The 19,332-nt window shown below is 43.4% G+C and overlaps 1 protein-coding gene across 1 annotated transcript in view; it reads left to right on the forward strand.

Moving 5' to 3' along the window:
- Positions 1–19,332, forward strand: part of ITGA8 (integrin subunit alpha 8) — a 278,907-nt gene that overhangs the window by 228,932 nt on the left and 30,643 nt on the right. Inside the window, exons 24-26 of the mRNA XM_082258730.1 lie at positions 11,201–11,306; positions 13,258–13,416; positions 18,376–18,507. Coding sequence (XP_082114856.1) covers positions 11,201–11,306; positions 13,258–13,416; positions 18,376–18,507 — 397 coding nt within the window. The remainder of the gene's footprint in view (positions 1–11,200; positions 11,307–13,257; positions 13,417–18,375; positions 18,508–19,332) is intronic.

Genomic DNA, 19,332 nt, shown 5'->3' on the forward strand with positions numbered 1-19,332 from the left:
ATCCGACTTCGGGTGGCGACCTCCGAGGTCGCGGTGCGAGCAGCGCGCCGCGACCTCGGAGCGGCCACCACGGACTTCATAACATTGAAGTCTATGGCGGTCGCCTCCGGGTCGCCCCAAAGAAGCTCCGGACCCTTTTTCTAAGTCGGAGCGACTTGTGTCGCTCCTATTAGAACGGGTCCGCAGCTTCCCTATGGAAGGTGACCTACGGCGACCTGTGAGGCGACCAGCTCTTAGTGTGAACGGGGGCTAAGTCACTTTGCATGTGTGTATGTTTAAAAATTGAATTTTTAAATTGGGAATACCATTCATTTTAAGAAATTGTACTCACTCAAAGTATATTTAAAGCTTTTTTTGTGTGAGGGGGTAACAAAGACATGGGTTAAAAAATCTTTTTTTCTCAACTTTTAGCTTTTTTTACCATCTTGTCCCATTGGGTTCCGGGACATTGTTTTATAAAGCGAGGGAGTGTTTTCTTTGGTAGTTGTCCCCAATGAAAGATTTCCTGTTAATGGTGACATAAAATAAAACTTAGAATTTTCAATGATAGTGGCCACCAGAACTAATAGAGAGACACAGCAACAGATCCTGGCAGGAGTTCTAAACATTAAGCACACTATCCAAAAAAGTTTCAGTTTTGGATTCTGGCATTAAACTCAAAAGAAAACATTTTTGAAATTTTATAGTGGGGGCATTCATCTTCTTTTTTTAGGCTTTCCCTCCTTCATTTCTATCTGGTGATCTGGCCAATAGGTTTGTTGTTTTTCAAAAGAACACGCTGTGTCCTGCAGATGTAGCAGTTACAGGGATAAGACAAACCATTTAATATTTGCTTTTATTTATTCATTTAAACCTTTTATATCAAAAGAAAACAAAATGTTGCTGTAACTGCAGTGTAAGCTAGAGTTTGCTACATTTGCTAGTACAATTAGAGCCGGTTCACACTGGGGCGACTTGTCAGGCGACCTGGTCGCCTGACAAGTTGCCGTGGGTTGCCTGCCATAGATTAGCACAGGAGCCGTTCTAATAGGAGCGACACAAGTCGCTCCAACTTAGAAAAAGGGTCCTGTACTACTTTGGAGCGACCTGCATTGACTTCAATGATATGAAGTCCGTGCATGTCGCTCCGAGGTCACCCCGGCAAGTCGGGTTGCCCCTATGTGAACCGGCTCTTAACCTTCCCTGCCCCTCAGACTGACAATGCTTCTGTTCAAATGTGCCCCCTGTGCTCCTCTATGGAGAATTGAGGCACTCTAATACAGGAGGCGTGTTACTGTGTCTGTAAAAACAAAGGGAAAAAAGCCTAAAAAGAAGGAAACTAAGGCAGCCCCCACATATAATGGTTGGTGAGCTGCAATATATTAAATTTCTGGTTTTGGGTTTAACCACCTTAAGGCTATGTAGCGATGGGGCCATAAATACAAGAGTTTTTTTTAAAGTTCCCTGACCACCAACCTATAATTTGATATGTTGGCCGCTTGGGTCTGTTCACAATCCTGCAGCTATGTTGCTTCACTTTGCAGGATGACAGTTTACTGCAGGAGACAGACTGGCAAGGGCGTAACTACAGGGGTTGCAGGGGTTGCAATTGCTACCGGGCCCCATGCTCCAGGGGGCCCGGTAGCAAACCAGTGGGTGAACTTCCAGGATCTCAAAGGTCACACTTGCGACCGGGCCCTGGCATTTCACCACTGTGGGGAGGCCCCAAGATTGCAGGAAGGGGGCCCACTGCAGAACTTGTGAAAGGATCCTGATGCGGGACCATAATAAAAGGCCATGCAATGAGAGTAAAGAGCCCCAGGATAAGTGGGAAGAGCCCCGGGCTTGAAGGGAAGGGCCCCGGCCAGGGGTCTGGGGGGCCCTTCATGGTTTCTTGCATCGGGGCCCTGAAGGTTCTAGTTACGCCTCTGCAGACTGGGCACACCGTACATAAGACTGCATGGAGAACACTGCCTTTATAAGCCCCTTTACAAGCCAGTGCTCCCACTATTGAATTCTAAGGCCACACAACAAGAACCAAGGGACTGCATGGGGCCCTCTGGTCATTAGTTGGGCACCAAGGATTAACAGCTTGTTGTAAAAAGACTTTTATTAGGTCAAGATACAATTTACACACAGAAGTTGGTTACTCGTGAGTAGGGATGAGCTTCAGTCCGAACCCATATTCGGCTGAACTGTGAAGGAACCCGTCAGTGCCTGGCCAATCAGCAGCAGGCAGCAGATTCTCCAACCAACAACTGCATGTACACAAAGGGGGGAGGGGGGGGTAGGTGCTCATGACATCATTGACCTAATATGACCACATGATCATATTAAAACCATGTCATTGGCCAGGGGCTGACAGCTTCCTTCAGGAACCTATGCTCAGGGGAGGACTGAGCCATGGGGCAGGGGGGCAATTGCCCCCTGGGCCACTGTGATGCCCCGTAAAAAGGCTGCACTGCTTCTGCCACAGACATGCCTAAAGGATTCCTGGTGAAGAGAAGTAAAAAGTCCCCACTGCTGACCTACTGAGTGTGGGATGAAGACAAGGACAGAGTGCAGGCCTCCCCCCCAGCATGGAGGGTGTAAACTGTGTCTGAGCAGAGGCCGGTTCCATGCCCCACTGGAGACTCTCCTTCCCCAGGCAGCCCCGACCGAGCTGTCACAGCCCCCCCCCCAACTGCACCCCCCCCCCCCCTGCTTGCCAGGTCGGGAATGTGGATTCAGCCAGTGAGTAGAGAGAACCTGGAGTGGAGCTGCAGCCGGGAATGGGGGTCAGGAGGAGGCTGGTAAGAGGGAGAGCGGGAGGGGGGCCGAGTTGCTGCACTATGGGCCTCTGATTTGTACTTGCTCCCTGGGCTGAAAGTTGCCAGTTGGCCCCTGCCTATGCTCATCCCTACCCATCAGTAGTGGCCCCTCCCTTATCGGGCAGCCCACTCATCAAGTTTCATTAAGACTATGGCAGCTAATGTTGGGCTGTTTCCCATAGTCCTCTGGAAATTATTTGTAAAGGTTTAAATGTGTATTTGTAAAACAAAGACTGTATATATGTAAACCAGATGTAAAGCAATAGATAAAAAAATGTATACACATAAAAAAAAATCCAAAAGGGCCCTGTTATAGATTCTCATGAGCATGGGCCCACCATAGCTATCATCTCAGTCCAGCCATCCTTCCTCCACTTTTTGCAAAGCTCTATTAAAGCCTTTTTGCCTTAGGGCAAATGTGCGGTATTCAATAAGACCCAATTCCAATATACGTAAAATGAGCAGGATTCATTCAATTTTAAAATAATGCATGGTTTAAAGGCATGTCCTATAAACATTAAATAAAGGAGCAAATCCCTTAAAACGCAGGCTAATAAGATTTACCTAACAGGATATAGGTCCCAGGAAAATACGAGTCCGCATCCTGCTTGATAGCATAAGCAGGCTTCTGAGGGACTGCGTCTGCTTTTTCTCCCCTCTCGGTAGACCGCCAGATCCTTGGACTTTGGTGACCTCCCAAAACGTGTAGCAAATCCAGACAGTATGCACTGACATCACTTACAGTAAAATGAAACAGGTTCTCTGTTCCCTGGAGGACGATAAAATTGGAGACTTCTGTAGCTAGAAAGGGGAGAGCATTTGTGTTCTGAGAATACTTACAAAGAGTAGGAGAGCTGGCTACATTTTATGTTATTTTATTGTTTATTATACTTGTATCGCCTCTCTGTCTTCTCTATAAAAAATAAGGGCATTGATACATGTCATAGGCTAATATAAAACACTAGTTGTGGTGCGTTGAGCAAGTGCTGTGAGCTAGATGTAAAATGCACGGAGTGCTGCAAATGATTTCAAGCGGTATCAAACCTAACAGCAAACATGTATTATATTGCAGTTTACAAACTCTTAGGTGTGATAGCTGCATTAGTTTTATTTTTTAGTCCTTCTTTTTTTCTTTTTTCCTCTGGTAATCAATTCAATAATTCTGTTGTTTTTCCAAAAGAACAAGCTTTCTTGTAGTTACAGGGATAAGACTAAACATTTACCCCTGGTGGGGTGCTTACAATGGCCAGCCTTTTTAAGTGTATCCAAATCCAATAGACCACATGTGACAAACACAAGGCCCGCGGGCTGAATGTGGCCCTCCAGGCCATTTCATGTGGCCCTCGCACCTCTCCTGCAGCTGCGGCACCCCCGCATCTTTGCCCCCACCTTGTCTCAGCATTTGGCAGCAAAGAGGAGGACAGAACTCCTAATTCGGATTCTGTGCAGCTTCAGCACCCCCTTGTTTCTGCCTCCCCTGGTCTCAGCATTCAGGAACTTCCAGCCCTCCTCTGGTCCTCCTCCAGACTCTGCATTTTCTGCTTCCCAGCTCCATCCACAGCTGCATAAGGTAAAGGGAGAATACTGTGATGTAATGGAGGGTAGGGGACTTTTGACCTCTGATAGCGGGTGGGCTCTTGACAGGGGGAGTAGGGTGCTCTGGACATCTATTCTTACAGATACAACTGGCCTTTTGAGGGCAACCCTAATGCTGATGCAGCCCGTGATGAAATTGAGTAAAGCCCCGTACACACGTAACGATTGTCGGCCGTAAATATTCGGCCGCCGAACGATCGGCGGATTGTCGGCTTGTTAGTATGATGCTTCCGACAACCAACAGCGACTTTTCGGCCGAACAGAATCTGTTGTGCAGGCATTAAAATTTTTGTTGGCCAACACCAGAACGGCCGATTGTTCGCCAGTCAGTACAGAATTCGGCCGACAAACAGCCGATTAGCAAGACTGGGCATGCTCAGAAAAGAAAAAACACACGGAAAGTTAACCATCACATGACATCACTTCTGCAGTCGGCTGTTGTTGGCCGACAAAATTTATGTGCAGTGTTTTGCAGTTTTCAGCCGACAGGACAGCACCGGACAAAAGACGGCCGATCGTTCGGCCGACATTCGGGGCTTTAGACACCCCTGTACTAGACCATCTAACAGATTGATAGTGTTCCTGTCCAAAGGTGCCCCCTGTGTTCCTTCAGCCAGAGTGGGGGCACTCTAATACAGGAGGTGGCTAGATAACCAGGTCAACAGATGGAAAAAAAGCTTAAAAAAAGAAAATGAATGCAGCCATCACTGGTAAACTGCAATATATTATATTTTTGGTTTTGGGTTTTAATAGAGAAACTTTTAGTTGAAAGTGGAGCATTTGTTTTAAAATGTGAAACAGTTAAAGATCTTTAACTGCAGCTCATTAACTGGTTTACTTTAATAGCAATATAAAATTATTATTAATTATCTGGTATCCGACTTCCTGTTCCAGTGACACTATGTGGGGATGATTTACTAAATGCAAATAGGCTGTTCACTTTGCAAGAGAAGTTTGTAAAGGAATTTGTCCCAGAGCTTGGTGCTTGTGTTGGTTTTGCTTTGCAAAGAATACCCAATCACATGCAAGGAAAATGTAAAAGAAACATTTTTGCTTCCACACGATTGGATGATGGAAGTCAGCAGAGCTTCACTTAATTTATTAGAGCAGAACTAAACCCATTTCCAAAAACAGTTATTGATAAGTGTTCCAGTTGCTTGTTCTCTTAATCGGGTGGCTGGTGACCTAAACTGATCATACTGTAATACTGTATGTGTAGCACCATAGCAACTGCAGATCAAACTGAGGCTAAAATGACAGCTTCTTTGGCTGGAAAGGGTGGGAGGGTTTAGTTCTGCTTTAGGCTACGTTCACATTTCAGCGTATCGATCGCCCGTGATCATGAAATCATTGCAAATCGCGGGATGCCTGTGCATTGCCCGTGATTTGCAATAGCACCCCAAACGCTGTGCGATGTTGCCACGATTTGCGCCTGCCGAATCGCGGTAACATCGTGCAAAAAAAAAATGCGGAACGCATGAGCCCCCAAAGAAGCTCTTGTACCTTTTTTGGGTGCCATGCGTCCCGCGATTTTTTTTGCGCGATGTTACCGCGATTCGGCAGGCGCAAATCGCGGCAACATCGCACAGCGTTTGGGGTGCTATTGCAAATCACGGGCAACGCACAGGCGTCCCGCGATTTGCAATGATTTCCGGATCGCGGGCAGAATTGCGGTGATTCTGCCCGCGATCGATACGCTGACATGTGAATGAAGCCTTAAGCTCTGGGGAAGTCTCCCTTGCAAAGGGCAACTTCCTTTGCAAAAATGAGTAGCCTAAATTACCTTTAGTAAATAAACTTCTACGTGTCAGAGAACATCAAGGAAACACTGAGACTGGAAACCATGATATCACACAAGAGACCACACATGACACAGCAGTGAAATCTTGAATAAAAGGTGGCCAAAAGAAACTAGATTGTGGCAATGCCAACACCTACCCACAAAATCACATGCTGTGAGGGGGGGGGGGGGGGGGTGTAGGCATGAACCCACCGAAAATTGGGACTTTACAGGCGTTGACATACGGTGGTAAAAATAGATAATATGGACCAACAAGTAATAAAATATCAGCTTTATTGAGATTTACATAACACAGTTGTTAAAAATGGATGATGCAAAAAATATATCATAACAGATAATGACATACATAATATACAAAAATGAGTAATGAACCACTTAAGCCCCGGAAGATTTTACCCCCATTCCGACCAGGGATTTTTTTGCGATTCGGCACTGCGTGATTTTAACGGACAATTGCGCGGTCGTGCGGCGCTGTACCTAAACGAATTTGACGTCCTTTTTTTCCCACAAAGAGAGCTTTCTTTTGGTGGTATTTGATCACCTGTGCGATTTTTTTTGATCATGCGCTATAAACAAAATAAGAGCGTCAATTTTGCAAAAATAACAATATTTTTCAAATTTTTTTTATATGAAATTCCCCCCCCCCCCCAAAAAAAAAATGTAAAAATCTAAATTTTTTAACATTTTCGGCCAATTTGTTTTATGATACATATGTTTGGTAAAAAAAATCGCAAAAAGCGTATTTTGATTGGTTTGCGCAAAAGTTATCGCGTTTACTAACAAAGGGAAAGTTTTTTGTCATTTTTGTTGTTTTTTTTTTAACACGTAATGGCGACGATCTGCGATTTTTTTTTTGTGGTACTGCGACATTGCTGGCGGACAGATCGGACCCTTGACTGACATTTTTTACACTTTTTGGGTTACCAGTGACATTTCTACAGTAATCAGTGCTATACATATGCACTGTTACTGTAAAATTACACTGGTAGTGAAGGGGTTAACTTTTTTTGAGAGGCTGGGGTTATGTGTGTCCCTAGGGGCTTGATTCTAACTGTGATTGGCTGTGTCTTGAGCTGTAGGAACAGTGATCAACGGTCCTACATAGTAGAACCGTATGATCACTGTTTCTACACAGGGGAGAATGACAGGCGGCTTGTTTACATTAGCCGCCTGCCTTTCTCCCTCTGCACCGACGATCGCCGAGTGACCGGCGGACATCGGGTCCGCCGGTCACACGCGCGGTGGGGTCCGTGACCACGCGGGAGCGTGCCTCCGGGGGCGCGCGCTCGCTCCCTAGACCCTCACAGGCTAGCGACATAGTACTACGTCTCTCTGCCTGTGAGGGGCTGACCGCCGCAGTAAATAGTCGTGCGGCGGTCGGCAAGCTGTTAACCAAAAATACAAAGATAGAGGTCACCAGGGTCCTACATGTTTCGCCGACATAGTGGGCTTCCTCAGGGACCAGTGGTAGTTGTGACCTGTTTGATGGTTCTAAGCAACAAAATAACCAAAATGAATAACTCACAATATCATTGGAATCAGCAACCGCAGACATATAATGAATGCAGTAGCAAAACACTCACATGTCTATACAGGTATATATAGCATAATGCTATAAAAGGTGGCCAAAGTTGAGGTTTGGGTTCACTGCTACTATGGATTCAAGGTGAATCCTGCAGGTTTCATATTTACATTACCGGTGGCTCTATGTGCAGGTTAACCTGGGAGAATTTTTTCCAAACCTTAATGCACTGCGTTGTCTTGGAATAACATCCAATAGGGTTAAAAGATCCAATAACGAGATTTTTGGATAAGGCAAAGGTGGTGGGCACAGGTCAGGCATAGGGGTTGATTTACTAAAGGCAAATACACTGTGCACTTTGCAAAGTGCAGTTGCTCCAGAGTTTAGTAAATGAGCAGAAGCTCTGCTGACTTCCATCTTCCAATCATGTACAAGCAAAAATTCATTTTTTTTTTTTCCTTGCATGTGATTTGGTGTTCTTTGCAAATTGAAGCTTTACCTAATTGACTAAGGTCTGAGGCAACTGTAATGTGCAAAGTGCACAATCTATTTGTCTTTAGTAAATAAACTCCATAGTGTCATTGTATTGGATGGTGCTGTACTGAAAGGATAGGCAAAACTGACAAACACAAGTGTAATACCTTAGAAACACAGATATGTTCTAAAAGGATCAACTTTTATAGAACTGTATAGCATCAAAATGGAAATAAAACATTTTCAACAAGGAACCTGTAGGCAAATTTAGCTGCACATACAGCGTGCCCCAAATTACATTTAGAGTTGTGTGCACAGATATGCTTTAACTGCCTATAACAGGATTAATATTGTCATGATATATAAGTAGAATAATTATATGCATTCCTTCATTCACAAATACTTCCTGTTGCCTCTAAAACCAAGAATGTTCTGGTCCTATGGCTAGCGCAGTGGCCTCAATGAGGAAGCATGGATAGAGGAACTAAGTTATTATGGATAACAAGCTACAGTTGTGTAAACTGCCGGATAAAGGGTTTTTTTTTCTTCCCAACATCACATCAATAATTTCCTGCTCACTGCCCCGATGTCCATACCCCCAAGTTTAGTCTGTATCTTCGCATCCTGCTACAGCATGAGATACTTTGTGTAGCTTTAGACTTTCTTTGTCATTGCTTGCAGGAAAATTTTAATTTGAGGAAATCCTCTTTGAAGATCATCACAAAGGGGACATGCTGGTTTTATCATTTATATCTAATTTATTCATCCTCATTGATAACAGGGTAATATAAAAACGATTGTCTCTGGACAGTAAATGCTTGTTGTATTATGCTGTACATATTCTGGCAAAATGATCCCTCGAATTGTGGGTGTCAAAATAGGGGTGCACTAGATAGAGAATTTTTTTTCGCATTAGTAGAGTGAGGATTAAATGGACATATCGCCCACTTTTCTGAGAAAACAAGGAGGGACACCTTTAGGCTAGGTTCACACCTATGCGTTTTTTTAGTGCTATTTGCAGTTTGCAGAAACACACTACAGTCCATTTACCTGGTTTCCCATGGTATTGGTTCACATCTATGCGTTTTTCGGCCAGTGCGTTTTTGGAAAGGGTCTGGGACTTTTTTCGTGAAGTATATTGCATTTTTGCGTGTAATAGACTTCAATGGACCCGGAACAAAAACACATATGTTGCGTTTTTGATGCATTTTTACATGTGTTTTGCATGTTGCATTTTGCTTTTTTTTCTCTTAACAGTGTATACAGTAGCTGGTTGTTAAGGAGCAGGCCATGAAGCCGGCCACAGCATCCTTATTACCTATGAGGGGGTTTCCACGCTAACAGTTGAATGTAAAAACTAGAATTGCTGGCAATAACAAAAATAATCAGCAAATTATTTTTTAAAAATGGCTTGGGGGTCCCCCCCCAAAATCCATACCGGACCCTTATCAGAGCATGCAGCCCGTCAGGTCAGGAAAGAGAAGGGATGATTGAGCGTGCCTCCCCCTCTCCTATCAGGCCACATGCCCTCAACATGGAGGGGGTGTTTTGGGGCAAGGGGGGTCTGCCCCTTGTTAAAGGGGGCTTCCAGATTCTGATAGGCCCCCTGCCTGCAGACCCCCACAGCCAGCTCCAAAGGTTGTGGGGAAGAGGCCCTTGTTCCCATCAACATGGGGACAAGGTGCTTTGGGATGGAGAGGCAGCAAGCCCCAAAGCACCCCCCCCCCCCATGTTGAGAGCATGTTGCCTAGTGTGGTTAAGGAGGGGGGGAGGTGCTCACTCGTATGGATTGGGGGGGACCCCATCAGTTGCTAAGGACGCAGCGGCTAGCTTCCATGTCCACTCCCTAACAACCAGCTATACAGTATACTGTTTATTAAAGGGATTAAAAAAAACTCAAAATGCATTGAAAAAGCATGTTCAAAACGCACCGCAAAATGCGCTTGAAAACCGCATCAACCGCAACCTCATAGATGTGAACCTAGCTCTGAAGAGGAACTATACTTTCCCTACTCCCGCCACCAAAAAAAAAATCCCAAACACTTGTTCCTGTCCTAAATTGAAAAAAAAATAGCATACTTACTAAAGCATGGAGTCCAGCATTGTCTTGCTGAAGCAAACCTCTCCTTTAACCCCATTTTCAGTGCTGCCATCTTTAAAGCCAGCCATAGACAGAATGTTTTTCTTTCCTGCAAGCACAAGTTGCAGGAAAGAAAATTGCTAGATTTCCCCATCAACACAGTCAGAGTTGATGGGGGAATCCCTCCCCTGGAGCCATTGTGTTCTCCCAGCAGGGGGGGCAGGGGAAGCCAATCCCGCCGGGAGAACACAGTGATTACTGCTATTGGCTATAACAGCCATTAGCAGTAATTGCATGTACAATTTGACCGCCTGGTTGTGCCCAAGTTGATCGATCGATTACCTTGGGTACATTCAGCCTGCCTATAGATGGTACAAATCTCAGCCAGTCCCTGCTGAACCAGCTATGATTCAAACTGTCTATGGCCAGCTTAAGTTTTATCCGACTGACACACCGTGAGTCTCTGCAAGGTTTGCTGGACCTGACAGAGATGCCCATTGTGTGTCCGTGCATGCACCCCCCGCCCAGTGACAGAGGTTCTAAGTCTGTCTCCATAAAAGTAACAAAAGATTGGTTAGATTTGGGTGTAAAGACTCTTTGCCCACTGCCCAACCCACTTATAGTAAACTTCCTATACTCCTCTGTCACTTCTTCCTCTGGAAGTCACACTTTGTGTAGGTATGTCAGATGGTTATGATAAAAAGTCACTTTATGAGAATAAATATATAGTGGTATAGTCTGTTACATGACCTGCTTTTCTTGCAACACAATTGGACAAGCATTTTCAATAAGGAACAGAACCTCAGACCGCTTCCTAGTGCTTCATTACCACAGTTCTATACTTGAAACGCTTGATGCATGAGCCCTGCTGACACGTATTTTATACTGAATTACACCAATCAAACTTTTATTCTGAAGACCTCCATCTTCTTTTACAGTGTGTCTCATCCTCCTCACATCATCTTGCCCATTGCCAACTGGGAACCCAAACAAAAGCCATCTGAGGAGGAGGAAGTCGGGCCTCTGGTACAACACATCTATGAGGTAAGACAGGCCTTGTCCGGACCTTTATATGTGTATCCTGGGGAGGTGAGGCACATTATGGTCTACCTAAAAAATATGGCAATGCAAAGCGTATTGACAAAATGATGCTACTTGTACCAAACAACTATAGTTTAATATTTCATTTGATCATAGCAAAATGTATCTTTTTGGTTACTATGGGCTGCTGCAAGTGTACTTAAAGTGGTTGTAGACCTCAGACATGAAATATGAACAAAGCATATGCCTCTACAGTGTATACTTGTCTCAGTTAGGAACACCAAGTATCACTTCTGTCTGCTGATTAGTTCCTCTGCTATTAATATGAGTCATGTCTGACAAGTTTTCCTGACACCAAGAGAAACAAGGTGACGGGGAGAGACCTCTAGCTAATTGACAGCCTTTACCACTTAAGCCCCGGAAGATTTTACCCCCTTCCTGACCAGGGGGTATTTTGTGATTCGGCACTGCGTGACTTTAACGGACAATTGCGCGGTCGTGCGACGCTGTACCTAAACGAATTTGACGTCCCTTTTTTCCCACAAACAGAGCTTTCTTTTGGTGGAATTTGATCACCTGTGCGATTTTTTGATCATGCGCTATAAACAAAAAAAGAGCGTCAATTTTGCAAAAATAACAATATTTTTCACATTTTTTTTATATGAAATTCCCCAAAAAAAATGTAAGAATCAAAATTTTTTAACATTTTCGGCCGATTTGTTTTATGCTACATATGTTTGGTAAAAAAAATTGCAAAAAGCGTATTTTGATTGGTTTGCGCAAAAGTTATCGCGTTTACTAACAAAGGGAAAGATTTTTGTCATTTTTGTTTTTTTTTTTTTAACGAGTAATGGCGGCGATCTGCGATTTTTTTTGCAGGACTGCGACATTGCGGCGGACAGATCAGACCCTTGACTGACATTTTTGACACTTTTGGGGTTACCAGTGACATTACTGCAGTAATCAGTGCTATACATATGCACTGTTACTGTAAAATGACACTGGCAGTGAAGGGGTTAACTTTATTTGAGAGGGAGGGGTGGTGTGTGTCCCTAGGGGCGTAATTCTTACTGTGATTGGCTGTGGCTTGAAGTGTAGGAACAGTGATCAACGGTCCTACATAGTAGAACCGTATGATCACTGTTCATACACAGGGGAGAATGACAGGCGGCTTGTTTACATCAGTCCCCTGCCTTTCTCCCGCTGTCACAGGCACACGCGCGGTGGGGTCCGTGACCGAGCGGGAGCGCGCCTCTAGCGGTGCGCGCTCGCTCCCCAGAGCCTCACAGTCTAGTGACGTACCCATACGTCACTTTGCCTGTGAGGGGCTGACTGCCACAGTATATGTACTTGCGGCGGTCGGCAAGTGGTTAACTCTTCTGTTCCTGTGTGGGGGGGGGAGGGTGTCCCCTCCCTCCAATCAGCTGTCAAAGGTCACCTCACTGAGCACTGATGTGTGTAACTCCAGCTCTCTCTGCCCCCTTTTTGCTGACAGTATAAATTCAGCACTTTGAACGGATGTAGAGAAGACTGCAGATAAACAGGTACAACTTATGTAGGAGGATTTGTTTGATTTCTGTGTATCACTTGAGGCCAGTCACTTCACTGAGTACATGTAAGGGCTTACAACCACTTTAATCATTTGATCTGAATTATTATAAGGTCAGTCCATCCAAACTTGATTTTTCAGTGATGCTGGAAAGATTCCGGGTGTACACACATCATGCTGCGCCCTTGCCCATTATGGGGGGCTCCTACTCTTCATACTGTATTTTTATTTATTTTGTATTATGGAAAATGAAGGAGAAGGAGCTGGAGCACCCGAAATGCCAGGATAGACCAAAGCAAAGTCTGCAATTATATTAGGAAAATGATACTGTTAAGTATAGAAGACATAAACCCCGCCACCAGGCTTTTTAATTTTGACTATTAATTGAAACAATTTTTCCAACAGCTTCACAATATAGGACCAAGTGCAGTTGGCGAGACACACCTTAGCGTAGGATGGCCGTCACAGAGCCGAGAAGAATTTCTCCTTTATGTGTTTAAAATTGATACAGAAGGACCAATAACATGTCACCCAAGTAGTGCTATTAACACCTTGAACATACAGGTAGGTAAAAATCTATGATGTACCTTATTTTTGACATTAGTCATTAGCTGCTTTGTTTTAAATTTTGAAGTGAACCTGTTAATGTGGGTTAACAACAGACCCAATTGCCATTAATAAATCATGTCAGAGCTCTCCAATCAGCAGTGAGCTATAGGTCTAAATCTGGAGGGGGCATGCCGGACCTCTGCAGAGAGACTACTGCTTTCATACAGAGAGGAAAGGTTCTTCTCTGCAGCATGCTGGCAGCATGGGCGTCCGCAGAACTTTTTTCAGGGTAGGGCAACATTTTAAGGTCACCCATGCTCCGCCCCTTTTCAACAATGTCATTATACTTATTTTGAGTATTTATTTTTAAAGAGCAAACAGCAGCATTTATTTATAAAGCATTTGTTAACCTAAAAAAAAAAATGGATCCTGTTCCCTTAAAGCATGTTGTACAGCACAGTGCTTTGCCGTGTAATTTACCCCCCCCCCCCCCCATATCACCTAAAATACCTGGCTGATCCTGCCTGGCTATGTCCTTCCCTCTTAAACTGACCACCGTATACCATGGCGGCTGAGCCCTGACACTGTGGTCCGTTTTCGTGTCTCCGTCATCCTGTGTGCCCGTGTTTCTGCCTTTTATAAAAATAAGCCATTCTTTGCAAGTTTTCAGAGCGCCGATCGCCGCTCACCAGACCCACTGCCACTCTCCTCCTCTCCCCCCTCCCCTCCTCCTTCCCTCCCGACTGACATCAGTGAGGAATCCTCGGCCCCACCGCTGCAGGCAGCTGTCAGATGGGGAGAGGAGAGAGCTGACGGGTCACATGAGCGGCGCTCGGCCCTCTGAAAACTGATAAAGAATGCCTTATTTTTTGAAAACACATACACAGACATAGGGGTACATAGGATTATTAAACAGACCAGATAGGATGGTATAAAGTGGCTTAACAACCACTTGAAAGGGGAACTTGAGATTCCAGGGGGGGGGCATTTGCCCCCCCTTGCCCCTACCTGCGGATGCCCATGGCTGGCAGAGGATAAGCTTTTCTACTCTCAGGCTATGACTGCTTCTATAAAGAAAATGAACTGTAGTACTTTGGACACCTTTTAGTTTTGACCTTACACCTGGAATGTACAGTGTTTAGTTGATTAAAATTAAAGTTCTATGGGGCTTTAGATGTCATACCTTTTTGACTTGTATTATATGGTGTGATACTTCTAAATCTTATTCGGGGCCAAAAGTGTCCCTCCTAACAAAAACAAGAAAAGGGAATGTGAGGACAAGGTTCCTGTAATTAAATGTTTTTTTTCTTTGCAGAAAATAAAGTCCCTATAGGCTGTTATTTGAAATTTATTTCTATTAGTTCAAGAAATGTTCTTGTTTTCTTAACATCTGTAAAGGATACCCTTTTTCTCATATATTACTGAGAGTGTTCGGAGTTTCAGAGAATGTTGGTGAGAATGACACACGGCTCCCTCGCTTCCCTCTGATTGGACCGAGCTTACTACCAGTTTTGTATAATTTCCCTTCTGAGATGATACTTTGCTGAGCTTTGTCTGTGTTTTTTCCTTGGCTGAGGTTGGACCCCGGCATGGTTCTATTTGTCTTTCTTTTCCAGTGATTTTAATGCACAAGTCATTCCCCTGACCTTCCCACCAGTGGGATTTAGGAGATTAAACCCCCGGACTTTTCGCTGCTGTCCCCTTGCCCAGATGTTGTGCACATGTGAAGTGCTTAATCCCATTGGAGGGGAATTCCGTTGCTGTTTATAGACTGTTACCTCATTGTATATTTTGTTTTGTCTTTTATCTTTTATCGTAATTACATTAATTGAACAGTTGCAGAGATATTCCTTGTCCGGGAACATGACATGAAGAGTTCATTAGACACAATATATCTTAAAATCCAAGTTAAAGTTTAAACTATTGCTAGGATAAAGAAACGCTAATATTTTGTTAGCCACAAGAATTTGGGTTTTAATATATCGGCATATAACTACTTTTAGTGTGTGTATGCTTAAGGGGAAAAAAGTAAATTTAAAGTCATTTTGTATATTTTTTTCTTTTTCTTTAATTATTATTGTCAGGATTTAGCCACTTAAGACCCGGAGGATTTGGCTGCTGAAAGACCAGGGGGTATTTTGCAATTCAGCACTGCATGAATTTAACGGACAATTGCGCGGTCGTGCGACGCTGTACCTAAACGAATTTGAGGTCCTTTTTTTCCCACAAACAGAGCTTTCTTTTGGTGGTATTTGATCACCTGTGCGATTTTTTGATCATGCGCTATAAACAAAAAAAGAGCGTTTATTTTGAAAGAACAACAATATTTTTAGCATTTTTTTATATGAAATTCCCCCCCAAAAAAATGTAAAAATCAAATTTTTTTTTAATTTTTGGCCAATTTGTTTTCTGCTACCTATGTTTGGTAAAAAAAACGTATTTTGATTGGTTTGCGCAAAAGTTATTGCGTTTACGAACTAAGGGAAAGATTTCTGTCATTTTTGGTGGGTTTTTTTTAACACGTAATGGCGGTGATCTGCGATTTTTTTTGCGGGACTGCGACATTGCAGGGGACAGATCGGACCCTTGACTGACATTTTTGTCACTTTTGGGGGTACCAGTGACATTACTGCAGTAATCAGTGCTATATATATGCACTGTTACTGTAAAAATGACACTGGCAGGGAAGGGATTAATTTTATTGGAGAGGGAGGGGTTAATGTATGCCTGGTGCTTACTAACGTGTGTGGGGGGGGAGGTGACTCTGTGACACAAGGACAGATCGGATGTTCAGCTATGCTGAACACTCCGATCTGTCCCTGCCTGTCACTTAGGAGATCCGCCCGCTCTGTTTACACAAGCGGGCGGATCTCCTCACTCGATTCCCCGACGATCGGGGAAGAGCAGTGGCGATCGCGAGCGCCGCCTACAGGGGGAGGAGTCCAGCCACGTAGGTCTACGTCGCTGGACGATAACGAGCCACATTGCTGCAGTAGCAGCAATGTGAGCAGTGGGAAAGTGGTTAATTATTATTGTCAGGATTTAAAAAAAGGAGATCTGGAAACATGGTCAAAAGAGAGAATAACGTATAACTTTTACTGTACAATGTTAAGTGTTGTTACATTTATGTGTTACTAGCTGCTTTTAAAATTGTTGATTTTTTTAATTCTATTTTGTGACTGTGGGGTTTATTTACTAAAGCTGGAGAGTGCAAATTGAGGCACATTTTTTAATGAAAACCAATCAGCTTCCAGGTTTTATTGCCAATGCCTAATTGAACAAGCTGAGGTTAGAAGCTGATTGGCTACCATGCACAGCTTCACCAGATTTTGGGTGCACCAGTTTTAGTAAATCTACCCCTGTGTTAGCAGATCTTTTTTTTAAACAGGTATAAACAGATCTCAGTTTTTGGTACCTTATAGATAGTTTGTTCAAATGGGAACCTAGTGAATATATATATTTTTTAATTTGGTAATGAATATATTATTATTTGTAAAAATGTAATTGTATCAGCCAATTACAGTATTAAGCAGATGGACACTGCTACCTTCAGACTAAAGTGCCATCTCTAAGCTTAAAGGGTAACTCCAATTTCGTGGGAAAATAATAGCAGATTTAAAAAAATAATAAACTAACATACAATTGCTATTCAAGTCATATTTTATTAGAATGTTATAAAAAATCACCTTTCCTTTTCAATCTGCAGCGCCCTAGAACAACCTGGAGGTGTTCTGTACAGTGAAAAAGTACAGAACGTCCCTCAGAAATGTAATTTCCTGCTTGTGTGATTGGCTTACTGATTTTCCCAGAAGTTTGCATTAAGATACAAGTCAGATTTTGGGCATACCTTGCAAGAAAAATGTTAATTTTGGTGTGATTTTTTAAAGGGAAATCAAATCCAAAGGGTTGCATACCCTGTCACTTTCCTCATTAGAGCCCTGCAAGTGCAGCAATTGATTGATAATTATAAAATCCCTCCCATGCAGATTAGATTCACTGTTCACATGGACACAGGGAAACAAACAGCTGTTTCTTCAGAAATAACAAAGGTAGAAATCTGAAACAACATTTGGTAAAATCCTTGCAATATACATTCACCCAGATTACCCAGAGGAGAATGTTTTTTTTTTTTTCAACAAAAGTAGAGTTACTCTTCGAAGAATTCCAGCTAAAACCTAACTAAAATGCTCCCTCCCCCTCTGCTAACTTCTAACTAACCTTTGTAAAAAAAAAGATGCATACACTTACCTATTTTCAGCCTGCTTCGGTCTGGTCATTTGATCCTGGTCACCTATGTCAGGGAGCAGCGGCTGCATGGAAGAGTAGGGACCGCCGACAACAGCCGCAGCGTGGGAGCCTATGGGTGACATCATCGCTCCTTGCTTTCCTAGTTTTCGTTAGATGATTTCTCCATTCCCATGCAGCCGCTACTGGCTAATATCGGGGATCACATGACTAGAAGGAAGTGGGCTTGAAATTGGGAAGTATATACATCATTTATATACAAGTTAGTTAGTATAGGTAATATGAAGAGGTAGGGGGCATTTTTACCACTTGTTACGCTTTAGCTGGAATTCGACTTTCAGGTTTATATTGTTAAAGGAGCTTCAAGCCTGCATGTGATCACTGTGTCAGAGCTAACTGGAAGTTACTCTGATTGGTTCCTGATCGTTTGTGCGACCAAAATCCTCTTTTTGCAAATTATGTAATCAGTGAGTCATGCAAAAAATTAGGTCCCCTTTTTATTGGGCTTTTACAGTATAAGCGATGTTTGCAAAATTAAATTGCCTTACTTTCCTATACAGCAGAATATTATCCCAGCTATACGTTGGTTTCGCGTGTGATAGCAGGAATAGTTGGTAGCACCAGAATTAACTTGTAGGGTTCTGAATCCTGCTTGATATGAATATTGCAATCACAGCATTGCTTGTAGATTCCTAGTTAATTAATTGCTAATTTCTTTCTTTATTTTAGCCAAGTAAAGCAGAAGCTACTCCAGGTTTAACGGCTTATTTGCGTAACTCCAGCGTATCTCATGCAGTGAGTCGCAGAGACGTGCCTGTGGCCGAGCCCCTCAGGCATATACCAAGCCCAACTAAACAACTGGTAAGAGCTGAACATTACCGCTTGTCAATGAATTTGTTTGATTCATCCTAAAAGGACCCTAATGCTTAAATTCTACTCTGCGCCAGAGACATAGTGGGCCTAACCACATTAAAGTGTACCTGTCATCTTGGGTTGTAAACATTGGCTGACCCAACAATAACTTGCAAAGCCTGCAGGTACCTCCTGGATTAGTTTCTATGTCCCTGTAAAGCTTCTGGGATTCCTGGTATGGACTGTACTTAAGGACCTTGACTTCCTAACTAGGTGACACTTTCAGGGCGGCTATCAAAAATATATGTTTTCTTTAACCTGTATGTGTTGCGTACTTGAGTGGCTAATATATCCGCTGTTTGATAAATTATTCAGATCTCATCATCCTTTAAATATGTGTTATTCAACAATTTTTTGAATGAGCAGTTGGCAACCATTATGAGAGTCTCTGTGCTCCCAAACACTAAGTCGCCAGTGCAATTTTATTGTTGGTCCTTCTCTTGCTGCTGGCCAGAAGGAAGAACCTGTGCATAAAGCAAGGCATTAAATCTCACAGCTCTGATATTGTGTCCCCACAGATGGTGTACACTGTGTAGTAGCTGAGTGAGAATGCATTCAGATGTTTTCTAGTTTGGATTTATACAAAGGCCCTTCCTTCTGGATAATGGACAGGAAAGGACCAAAGATACGATGATAATGACAGTCTGCAGCTCCCTACAACCATTGCTGTCACTTTTTCTCACACTTAGAAATGCAGAGGCTTGTTGGTTCGAGGGGGGGGGGGGAAGGGGTGTGGCCGGGGGGCATCAGCAATCTAAGCAATATTTGTTAGCA

This window comes from Pelophylax lessonae (assembly GCF_965119305.1).
Source record: "Pelophylax lessonae genome assembly, chromosome: 5".
NCBI classification, from domain to species: Eukaryota; Metazoa; Chordata; class Amphibia; order Anura; family Ranidae; genus Pelophylax; species Pelophylax lessonae.